Here is a 12,535-nt window from a genome sequence, read left to right as displayed (position 1 = left end):
GCGGGGGCAGCAGTCTCAACAGAGATGCCCAGACTTCCTTCACCCCAGACACTTCCTCCAGCTCTTCCTCCAGCTCTTCCGGGGGGAGTCCGAGGCGTTCCCACGCCAGCCGAGAGACATAGTCTCTCCAGCGTGTCCTGGGTCTTCCCCGGGGTCTCCTCCCGGTGGGACATGCCTGGAACACCTCCCTAGGGAGGAGGGACATGCCTGGAACACCTCCCTAGGGAGGAGGGACATGCCTGGAACACCTCCCTAGGGAGGAGGGACATGCCTGGAACACCTCCCTAGGGAGGCGTCCAGGAGGATCCGGTACAGATGCCCAAGCCACCTCAGCTGACTCTTCTCAATGTGAAGGAGCAGCGGCTCGACTCCGAGCTCCTCCCGGGTGACTGAACTCCTCACCCTATCTCTAAGGGAGCGTCCAGCCACCCTGCGGAGGAAACTCATCTCTAAGGGAGCGTCCAGCCGCCCTGCGGAGGAAACTCATCTCTAAGGGAGCGTCCAGCCACCCTGAGGAGGAAACTCATCTCGGCCGCTTGTATCCGCGATCTTGTCCTTTCGGTCACTACCCAAAGTTCATGACCATAGGTGAGGGTAGGTGCGTAGATTGACCGGTAAATCGAGAGCTTCTTCTTTCGACTCAGCTCCTTCTTCACCACGACGGTCCGGTACATCGACCGCATAACTGCGGACGCTGCACCGATCCGTCTGTCAATCTCCCGCTCCATCGTTCCCTAACTCGTGAACAAGACCCCGAGATACTTGAACTCCTCCACCTGAGGCAGGACTTCCCCACCCACCCAGAGAAGGCATGCCACCCTTTCCTGGTGGAGAACCATGGCCTCGGTTTTGGAGGTGCTGATTCTCATCCTGGCCGCGTCGCACTCGGCCTCAAACCGCCCCAGCACATGCTGGAGGTCCCGGTCTGATGAAGCCAACAGGACAACATCATCCGCAAAAAACAGAGATGATATCCTGCCCCCCCCCTCTGGGCATCCCTCTGCTGCTTCCACATGCCTGCTGTGTGCTGCTGACGTCGCCGACCCTCCCAGTCTGGCCTTCGGCAGGAGGGCCCCACCTTATGAGCCTGGTCCTGCTCAAGGTTTTTTCCCTCCTAAAGGCCATTGTTTATGTAATAAATGCTCGGGGGTCATGTTCTGGGTCTCTGGAAAGCGTCTAGAGACAACATCTGTTGTATTCGACGCTATACAAATAAAATTTAATTAGATGACACTCCAACCAGTTGCCCAGAGCTGTGAACAACTCACGAAGTGCAAGTGCAAAAAGGAATGTTGCGGAAGATGCAAGTGCTACCGTTTTGGCCTCCAGTGCACACAGCTGTGTACCTAGGGTTGCCACCCGTCCCGTAAAATACGGAATTGTCCTTTATTTGAGAAAAAAATTTTGCGTCCCGTATTGAACTAATACGGGACTCGATTTGTACCGTATTTTCATTAACTTTTACACCATATTCTAGTTGAATTATTGAAATAAATTAACCTTTACACCATATTCTAGTTGAATTATTGAAATAAATTAACCTTTACACCATATTCTAGTTGAATTATTGAAATAAATTAACCTTTACACCATATTCTAGTTGAACTATTGAAATAAATTAACTTTTACACCATATTCTAGTTGAATTATTGAAATAAATTAACTTTTACACCATATTCTAGTTGAATTATTGAAATAAATTAACCTTTACACCATATTCTAGTTGAATTATTTAAATAAATTAACCTTTACACCATATTCTAGTTGAATTATTGAAATAAATTAACTTTTACACCATATTCTTCACCTGTAGGCCTATGCTATATTACATCTGGGCGGATGTGGACATACAGTAGCATAGGAGGATATTTCAGTTGCTAGTATGGTTGTCTGTCTGTACAGTCATGCAAGTTCAATGCTATTAAAGCACTTTAAACTTTAAATCAAAGCATTTTGTTTTTTTATATAAACATTTTATACAAAAATAAACACATTTTGATTCAGTTTAGAAGTTTGGGGGCTTTTTTCTTTTGGCTCCTGCGCTGCTGAAATCAGGGCGTCCCTTATTTCTATTTCTGAAAGGTGGCAACCCTATGTGTACCTGCAATTGTGATGATTAGAAAACATGTGATACAGAAATGGGAGGAGGGGGGGACTATAATTTGATGCCAAAACAATCAATATCTAATTATATAATCACAATCCAGGTCAAAAACCATATAAACTGTATTTTGCCTGCAGCCATTTTGGAAAATGGCAGCCATATTGTTGTTTTATTTGCATGGCTAAGGGGGGGTCCCAAGATTATAGTCTGATGTCAGAATAATCAAAATTGGATTTTCCAATCACATTCCAGGTCAAAAAACATATAAAAACGGCTTTTGTGTTAGCCATTTTGGAAAGCGGCAGCCATATTGTTTTTTTTTTGCGTGGCTAACGGGCTTTTTTGAAAAAGTATACGTAGAACATACTTTGTGCAAAATTTGGCGCTTGTCTCACAAAGTGAACGATCGTTTCACTAATGTGCCTGGCTAAAAGAAGAATGTATCAACCAATTAGAGATATTGATCATTGCGGCTGTTAGTTCCTCTGCAGCTTCCTTCTTTTTTTTAGCATGTAGATAAATGACTAAATAAACTTCAGGTAAGCCATTAAAATACAGACTAAATAACAGAGGACCCAGAGTTGAACCCTGAGGTTCCAACGTTATTATCAGCCATTTGTGAAGTTTTATTGTCTATGTCATGGGTCGGCAACCCTCTTTAGTGCCGCCCTAGTGGCTCCTGGAGCTTTTTCAAAAACTTTTGACCTTTTTTTTACCTTTTTTCTTCCTTTTTTTTTTCTTTTTTCTTCTTTTTTTTGTTCGTTTTTCTTTTTTTTTCTTCTTTTTTCCTTTCCTTTTTAATCTCGACATTATCCATTTTCCTTTCGAAATTTTGACTATTTCCTCAACATTTCGACTTTTTTCCCAAAATCTTGACTTTTTTCTCAACATTTCAACTTTTTTCTCAAGATTGTACTTCAACATTAATCTTGACATTTAGACTTTTTTCCTCAAAATCTCTACATTTTTCTCGACATTTCGACTTTTTTCTCTAAGTGCATAATGAAAACAAAATCTTCCCCAGTTCTAACTAATATAGAAACATGCAGCATGTGTTCCTTCATTCTAATTCTGATACAAGACTTTTCATTTTTTGCGGCTCCAGACATATGTGTTTTTTATGTTTTTGGTCCAATATGGATCTAAAACATGTTGGGTTGCCGACCCCTGGTCTACGTGAACAAATGGCTTTCTATCTGTTAAATATGATTTTATCCATTTAATTACATCGGATGAAAAATTTAACTTTGACAACTTGGTAATTAATAGCTCATGATCGATTATGTCAAAGGTTTTTAAATCCAGGAAGACGCGCCGACCAAACCTCCCTCGGAACGACCCGGTTCAGACGACACGAGCCACAATCTTTTCACATCTTTATTTAAAAACTGTAAAACTGTAAAACACAAAAAACTGAACGACCCGGACCGCCACGGCCCCCTGGTCCTGGTCCTGGTCTCAGTACTGGAAGCTCCTCTTGGTCTGGATGTCGTCCAGAATCTGCTGCAGCTCCTCGTCCTCGAACCGTCCCTCCAAACTGGAACAGAACATGATGTTTTTTAATTCTGAATTAATTATTCCAAATCAAATAATTCAGAATTAAACTATTTTCCTTGGAGTTTACATGGAAATAGTAATTCTGAATGGAGGTTTCCATGGAAACACGTTTGATGGTCTTTCTCCAATTCCTCTCCAGGTCTGGGGGTTGGGAAGGTTCTGATTGGATAGGGGGGGGACCGGAAGTTAAACTACCGGAACAAAAACTAACTTAGCCGCTACAACTTTGAAAAGCTCACAATTTTGATGTTTCCTGTTTCCATCTGTTCTTTTAATGATTTCTATTTATTAAATAAATGTTCTCTGCTCTTGACCAGCGTTTACTGCTGCTGCATCTTGAAACTTTGTTTGGAAAACCAGCCCAGTGGAATATAAGATCATGGAGACAGACGGGTGAGGGAACGAGCAGAAAGAAAGACCGGCATTAATTTAAAGAGGAATGAGGGGATACATTTTTTTTATGTTTTTCTTTTTAATTTTTTTTTAATGTATAATTTAAAAAAAAATGTTTTTAAATGTTTTTTAATTAATTTATTCTTTTTATTTATTTAAAAAAAAAAGTATTCTATTTTTTTTTATATTCAAATTTTTTTTTAATTTATTTTATTAAAAACATTTTTTTTCTTTTATTGTATTTTTTTAAATTTCTTCTTCTTTCTTATTTTTTTTAATTTATAATTCTTTTTAAAAACATTTTTCTTTTTTTTTTATTTATTTATTTTTTTTATTTTTGAATGAGCGGAATAATTAGGGCCCTATTGTATCTGTAGGTAGTTTTTATTTTCCTCGTTTTTCTTCCGATGAAATGAGGGCCTTTTTTCCCCCTAAACGTGTCCCAAAAGTCACCAAATTTTGCACTAACCCAGGCCTAAAAAATGTGATATTTAATGGTTTGCATTAATGGGCGTGGCCTAATGGCTCAACAGCGCCCCCTAGAAAACTTTGTGCCTCAAGCCCCACAATACGGTTTGACGTACATGCACGAAGATCGGTACACACCTGTATCATGTCACAACTTAAAGAAAAGTCTCTTGGCGCCATGGCCGAAACTAAACAGGAAGTCAGCCATTTTTAATTAATCGTGTAATTTTGCCGCAATTTATGCCATTTCTTCGGCAGTTAATACGGCCCGAACCGTAACGTGCACCCAGGTGTGTTATACATCAAAATGTGCGTCTCCATCGACGACGGGCATTACTTTTCTCAGTGAAAAGCGTTACCGTGGCGACGCTAGACGCCAAAAAGCGCGCCCACCCTTCATCTGATTGGTCCATATCTGATAGTTCCTACTTTCTGCAATAACTTCTGAATGGTTTGACATGGTTTTGTGAGAATTGCATGTGCAATGCCCATTCATCGCTGCTTGCAGCTTTAATTCTATTCAGATTTAAATTTGTAATAAACCAGCCACTTACTTGGGAATTAAGTTTAATTCAGAATGGCCATTTTCATTGGGAATTAGGTGTTTACATGGTCATTTTTAATCATTTTAAATCTGATTTAATTTTAATTCTGAATTAAAGAGGAATCAAACTTCCCATGTAAATGCACTGATTGTTATTTTACTTAGATGATAAATGTGTTTTTATGTTTTCTGCAGGAGCAAATAAGTGCAGGAAAACAAGCCGTGACTCAGCGTTATTCACCCCTGATCCAAACCTGTTACACGTGAACGATATATAGAAATAGAACCCTCCGGGGGTCCTGGACCGGTCTGGGGTCCGGGTCCAGGTCCGGGTCCGGGTCCTGGACCGATCCAGGGTCCCAGGTCTCACCTGGGTCCCAGGGCTCACCTGGGGATCAGGGCTCACCTGGGGATCAGGGCTTTAGCCTCCTCTGCAGCTTCAGGACACAGGTTAGCCAGACTGGCCAGTTCAAACTTGTGCAGTTTCTTCTGGAGGAGGAGACTGTGGAGAGAAGGGGGTCAGGACTAGAACTGGACCAGGACCAGAACTGGACCAGGACCTGGACTAGAACTGGACCAGGACCAGAACTGGACCAGGACCTGGACTAGAACTGGACCAGGACCAGAACACGTAAATATTTATATATTAAAAATGCATCATATATATATATATATATATATATATATATATATATATATATATATATATATATATATATATATATGTATATATATGAAAATAAAATATATATATAAATATATATGAAAAAAAATAAAATATAAATATATATATATATATATATATTTATATATATTTATTTATTTATTTATGTATTTCTAGGAGCAGGTACCTGCGTACGGCCGTGATGGTCTCCCGGTTCTTGAAGCGGCTGAACCGGGCCGTGTAGTTCAGCGTCTTCATGAAAACCTCCGACAGTTCCTGCTCGTCCTCGGCCGACTCGTTCTGCTGCTTCCGGTGCTCCAGCAGCATGTGCACCTCCGAGTTCAGCAGCGTCTCCGAGTTCTCAAACTCTGCAGAACCAGAGAACCGGGTCACCAGGACCACCAGGACCAGCAGAACCCCTGACCCGGGTCACCAGGACTGAGGTTCTGCTGGTGCTCCAGCAGCATGTGCACCTCCGAGTTCAGCAGCGTCTCCGAGTTCTCAAACTCTGGTGGACCAGAGAGACCCGTTACTGACTACAGATGCACCGATCGATCGGACACTGATCAATAAAAAGCCCCTATCGGTTCTGATCGGAGTTCTCAAAATAGTTCAAAGCCGATCCGATGATGTTTACAACCAGGGCTGCAACGATTCTTTGACGACAAATAAAATGGATAATCAAAATGGTCTATAATTGTCCCCAGACGTGTTTTTCCACCGGAGTGAGGCGTCTCACCTCAAACCGTCTCTGCTAGCGGAAACTAAAACAACGGCGTCCTGTAGCAGCTGCACGTAATAAAACTGTAAAAGTTTGGGAGCATTTTAGCCCCGATACGGAGAATAAAAAGATAACGTGAAAAGGTTTGCAAAGCCGACCTTGCTTTTCACGGGAGCACGTTGGTGACGCATTTGAAGAGAAAGATGAACTCAGCTGGGTAAGATGTTAAGCCTATTTTGGCTTTAAAAGAGAGATTTAATGTTACGCCTGCATTAGATAAGTATTTTAAATTAAATGCATGCAGTTCGAAGAATAAAATATCTATTTTTCATTGAACTTTATCATCATTTATCACATAATTAAAGCAACCTCGTACTAAATTTAAGAAAAAATTACTAATTATCCGATTAGTGGACTAATGGTTTCAATAGTCGGAGACTAGTCGACTGTTAAAATAGTGGTTAGTTGCAGCCGTGGCAACCCACGTTGTCTCTGGGGAACTCTGGGGAACCACAAGAACCTCAGGCCGTTACTGACTAGAGATGCACCGATCGGTACCGATCAATACCCCCCCTATCGGTTTGATTGGAGTTCCAGAATAATAGTTCAGAGCTGATCTGGTGATAAACTGCCAGAACCGCCTTCCCACACCTGAGACCCAGGTGTGCTGGGGGGCGTGGCCGACTCTAGAGGGGGTTTCAGTTATTTTATTGTCTGAAAAATGGTTCAAATGTTATTTTATTGTCTGAAAAATGGTTCAAATATGTTATTTTGTTATTTGAAAAAATTTAAATTAGTTTTGTTGATGAGAAAATATGTTTCTCTATTTTTCTTATTTTTGTGAGGGGGATATATATTGTTTTTCGGCACTACCTTGTTCTCTATAGCTGATATAACATGAATTACTCCTATGTGGGATCAATAAAGTTCTTATTTTTGCCATCTGAGAAAATTAAATATATTATATTTGGTGTCTAACTGTTTCCCAAGTATATTAGTGCGTGTGTGAATGAATAAATGAGACGTAAAACGTACATTTCTTGGTAGAAAGGCGCTTTATGAAAATAAGTCCATTTACTTGTATTAGTTTCCAGCGCAGTCTTGAACATCCAATATGGCGGCGACGTTGACGTATCAGCAGCAGCGGGAAAAACCACTCGATGTGGCGTCTACGTATATGTCTATGCGTGGTCAGCTCTAGAGGGCGTGGTCAACTCTAGAGGGGCGTGGTCAACTCTAGAGGGGCGTGGTCAGCTCTACAAGGGGCGTGGTCAACTCTAGAGGGGCGTGGTCAGCTCTACAAGGGGCGTGGTCAACTCTAGAGGGGCGTGGTCAGCTCTACAAGGGGCGTGGTCAACTCTAGAGGGGCGTGGTCAGCTCTACAAGGGGCGTGGCCGACTCAAACATCAACACTGAAAATGGCGTCGCCATTATGGGAGCTTTACAATGTCACGGTGTTTGCAATAGGCGTGGGTTAAAAATATAGATATTTTATCGATATACATGTGTAGGAATGATTATCGATACATAAATACAAGTATCGATTTAAAAAAAAAAAAAGATCCCCCTCAGAAAGTTGGTATTGTAACTGGAATATGGAATCGTATCGGGGGATCAGTGATGACACTCAGCTCTAAAAACCCCGGAGGACGAATGTTACTAAATAATATCAGCTCTAAAAACCCCGGAGGACGAATGTTACTAAATAAGTTCAACAACGAAGCTGAAAGTTTCTCACATCAAGGAGGATATTAAGTTTATAAAGTTGCCGCTAAAGCAGAGAAAGAAAAGTAGGTGCAGCAACTAGGGGTGGGCAAAAATATCGATACGGCAATATATCGCGATACTTTTCCAGCTGATTCAATATCGATATTCAAAATTTGAATATCGATTTTTTTTTATTTATTTAAATATTTTTTATCCCCGATTTTTTTCCCATTTTATCACCCAGTGCTCCTACCTAAGTGACAGTCCTGGGCATTGCCACTCTCTACCAACCCTGGGAGGGCCCTGCACTGAGCTCAGGGTTTATTTCACGTTTTATTTCATTTTATAATTTATTTTTTATATAACACAATTGCCTGTCCTTAAAAAATTGAAAAATAATGGACAGAGGTTTATTTATTTATGGATTTATATCTATACTGACTGATCACTGTGCCTGTCCTTGGTTTTAGATTTAGGACATTTTATTTACTTTTTGTATGAACAGCGGCAAAGTTGAATAAAATATCTATTTTTCATTGAAGTACCGGTACCCATCTTTCTTGTGTTTATTATCATTAGCCACATAATTAAAGCAACCTCATACTAAATTTAATGTTATATTTCATATGATGTAAATAATACGAAAAACATATACAAATATGTTGTAACTTTAGCTTGTATAGTTATAATAAAACATTGTTTTGACTCAGTTTGTCCCATGAATTGTCACTATAATCTGATGAACGTGCAACTCGGATTTTAAGATCCATCACTATCATCTGATGTACATTTATACAACTTGGATTTTAAGATGTGTAATGCATTTTTACATTTTCGGTGAACTATGTAGAATATAATAATCGGGATATCGCAATGTGTATCGTATCGTGGCTCAAGTATCGTGATGCGTATCGTAACGTGAGGTCCTTCCCAATACCCACCCCTATTTATTATAAAATCATATATATGGGCTGATTTAATGTGGTTTAATAAATTCAACACCCATAAAACGTGTGATACATAACACTGATTTTGGTCATATTGCTTGTGATGTGTTCATGGTCATCTAGACTATATATCACAAGAGAGTAATTATTATAAAATCATACTATGGGCTGATGTATACCCAGAGGTGGGTAGTAACGAGTTACATTTACTCCGTTACATTTACTTGAGTAAGTTTTGGGAAATGTTGTACTTTTAGGAGTAGTTTTGAATCACTATACTTTTTACTTTTACTTGAGTAGATTTATGAAGAAGAAACTGTTCCTCTTCCTCCGCTACATTAGGCTACGTTGAGCTGTTACTTTTCTTTTATCCCTTTTATCCGCGTACGCGTCAATCTCATGACATCACTGGGTGATTCTTTGGGAAAAATGTTAGTTTTTGCATGTTTTGTCACATTTACACAGACTCAAACACACACAGAGTTTCTATGAGTTCATGTTTGTTCTAGTTCTGCTGGTTAAAAAAGAAAAGTACAAAGGCTTGACATTTTGTGCTACTTGTTCTTAATTTATTTTTTATTCTGTTATTCTTTTATTTATTTTATTTTTTATTAAAGTACTTAAATTTACTTTAAGATTATTTTAATTTAAGTTATTTTTTATTTTTTATTCATTTTATTTTTTTTAATTATTTTATTGATTTAATTTGCCTGAAGATGATTATTTTGTACTGTTGTCTGTTTGAATGGTTGAGTTAAAAAAAATTAAATCAGACGTTACTCAACAGTTACTCAGTACTTGAGTAGTTTTTTCACCAAGTACTTTTTTACTTTTACTCAAGTAATTATTTGGATGGCTACTTTTTACTTCTACTTGAGTCATATTATTCTGTAGTAACAGTACTTTTACTTGAGTACAGTTTTTGGCTACTCTACCCACCTCTGTGTATACCATGAACACATCACAAGTGGTTTGACCAAAATCAGTGGTATGTATCACAAGTTAAATGGATGTCTGAATGTCGAATATCCAATATCAAACCAATTCAACCGCGGTAATCCAGGTCCTGGTCCAGGATCCTGGTCTGGATCCTGGACCAGGACTAGATCCAGATCCAGATCCAGGTCCAGTTCCAGGACCAGGTCCAGGATCCTAGTCCAGGTCCAGGTCCAGTTTCTCACCTTTAGGGAACAGCAGCTGGGAAGCGTCTTCTTCTACGTCTCCTACAGTCGCAGGAGCCGAGCCGCCTCCGGTCGCCATGGCAACCAGGAGAAGAGGGGGGTTAAAGTCCTGGTCCTGGTCCTGGTTCCTGGTCCCGGTCCTGGTCCTAGAACTGGTTTATCTGGATCAGAACCGCGAGGATGAGGCTGAAAGAACCGCCACCGACTCTTCTTCTTCTGCTGCTACTCTCGTGTTCCGCTCAGCTCTTCTTCTCTGCTCTTAATGCAGGGGAACCGCGGAGCTGCAGCGCCGCCGCGGCCGCGGGGGTAACTGCAGCTCAGAGCGGTTCCTTTTTATTCACCAAGCTTTATTGAACAAAGTTCTGTAGTGGATTACAATAAAGGAGTATCTCGGTTTTAGCAAAGGCAAAACAACGCACTGGTTTCACCGTGTTTAAATGACTGTTGGGAGGACTAATAATACGACGGAGTATTAGGGCCAAACTAAGACAAAAAAAATGGAAATTACGAGAATAAAGTCGTAAAATTACGAGAAAAAAGTCGTAAAATTACGAGAATAAAGTCATAGACTAATGTTACGAGAATTAATTCGTAATATTACGACTTTATTTTCGCAACAATATGACTTTATTCTTGTAATTTGTCGGCTTTATTCTCGTAATATTAAGAGTTTATTCTCATAATATTACGACTTTATTCTCGTAATATTAAGACTTTATTCTCGTAATATTAGGTTTTGACTTTATTCTCGTAATATTAAGACTTTATTCTCATAATATTACGACTTAATTCTCATAATATTAAGACTTTATTCTCGTAATATTACGACTTTATTCTCGTAATATTAAGACTTTATTCTCATAATATTACGACTTAATTCTCATAATATTACGACTTTATTCTCATAATATTACGACTTTATTCTCGCAACATTAGGTTTTGACTTTATTCTGGTAATATTACGACTTTATTCTCATAATATTACAACTTTATTCTCGCAACATTAGGTTTTGACTTTATTCTGGTAATATTACGACTTTATTCTCATAATATTACGACTTTATTTTCGCAACATTAGGCTATGACTTTGTTCTCGTAATATTACGACTTTATTCTCGCAACAATATTACTTTATTCTTGTAATTTCACGACTTTATTCTCGTAATATTACAACTTTATTCTCATAACATTATGACTATATTCTCGCAACATTAGGCTATGACTTTATTCTCGTAATATTACGACTTTATTCTCATAATATTACGACTTTATTCTCGCAACATTAGGTTTTGACTTCATTCTCGTAATATTACGACTTTATTCTCACAACAATATGACTTTATTCTTGTAATATTACAACTTTATTATCGTAATATTACGACTTTATTCTCGCAACAGTAGATTTTGACTTTATTCTCGTAGTTTTATGACTTTATTCTCGTAATTTTCATTTTTTTTATCTTAGTTTGGCCCTAATACTCCGTCGTATATTATTATTATTATTATTATTATTATTATTATTATTATTATTATTATTATTATTATTATTACTATTATTATTACTATTATTATTATTATTATTATTATTATTATTATTATTATTATTATTATTATTATTATTATTATGCCCCACAGCGTCTCAATGCAACATCTATCCAGGGTTTACTGCTTGTGCAGTGGCGCCCCCCCGCGGCCACTATGTGACATGACTGCACGGAAACACGTTTAAATAAAGATTTCAGCAGAAATCGAGACGGTGGAAAACGATCTTTTATTTAGTTTGTGTTTGTGTAAAAGTGGTGACTTCATTGAAAAGCGCTCGCTAAAGACAATAAATATCCACGAAATAGGTGTCACCTCAGTGATTTAAATTAGTTTTTACTCAACATAAAACAACATTCCCGTTAGCAGGGAAGCAAATTTTAGGAAAAAACGGGAAAAACATCTGCGTTGGCCGGGAATCGAACCCGGGTCAACTGCTTGGAAGGCAGCTATGCTCACCACTATACCACCAACGCGGGACGATTCACACACACCGAACTGCTGGTTTTGAACGGTAGTGAATAGTCAAATAGAAACTGAACTGATTTCAGGAACAGAAGTTCTAGTAAGAGATTTTTGGACATTGTAAAGCCTAAATAATGAATTAAAAAACTGTAGTTCAATAAATACATTTAAAAAGATGTATACATTCAATATGATCGAAAGATACAGAACATTAGTGTGACACAAAACTATATATATACATA

General features: G+C 38.7%; 1 protein-coding gene and 1 non-coding gene across 2 annotated transcripts; both read right to left on the bottom strand.

Annotated features, from left to right (window-relative positions):
- Window positions 1–3,425: 3,425 nt before the first annotated feature.
- On the bottom strand, window positions 3,426–10,507 carry polr2d (RNA polymerase II subunit D). Its single transcript, XM_061720474.1, has 4 exons — window positions 10,287–10,507; window positions 5,918–6,098; window positions 5,473–5,568; window positions 3,426–3,641 (listed from the first exon to the last, which is right to left on the bottom strand). The coding sequence occupies exons 1-4, from the start codon at window positions 10,363–10,365 to the stop codon at window positions 3,563–3,565; spliced, it is 435 nt and encodes a 144-aa protein (XP_061576458.1). The 5' UTR covers window positions 10,366–10,507; the 3' UTR covers window positions 3,426–3,562.
- Window positions 10,508–12,232: 1,725 nt separating this feature from the next.
- On the bottom strand, window positions 12,233–12,304 carry trnag-ucc (transfer RNA glycine (anticodon UCC)). The gene has a single exon. It is a non-coding gene; the product is annotated as a tRNA-Gly (tRNA).
- Between the last annotated feature and the right edge of the window lie 231 nt (window positions 12,305–12,535).

Source organism: Cololabis saira, chromosome 4 (assembly GCF_033807715.1).
Source record: "Cololabis saira isolate AMF1-May2022 chromosome 4, fColSai1.1, whole genome shotgun sequence".
NCBI lineage: Eukaryota > Metazoa > Chordata > Actinopteri > Beloniformes > Belonidae > Cololabis > Cololabis saira.
This window is presented reverse-complemented; position numbering and strand designations above follow the sequence as displayed.

Coding starts and splice junctions, on each gene's coding strand:
- polr2d (XM_061720474.1), bottom strand. CDS start 10,365: ATGGCGACCGGAGGCGGCTCGGCTCCTGCGACTGTAGGAGACGTAGAA. Junction 5,569..5,917: donor ACCATCACGGCCGTACGCAG/GTACCTGCTCCT, acceptor TTCTCTCCACAG/TCTCCTCCTCCAGAAGAAAC. Junction 3,642..5,472: donor GCTAAAGCCCTGATCCCCAG/GTGAGCCCTGAT, acceptor GTTCTGTTCCAG/TTTGGAGGGACGGTTCGAGG.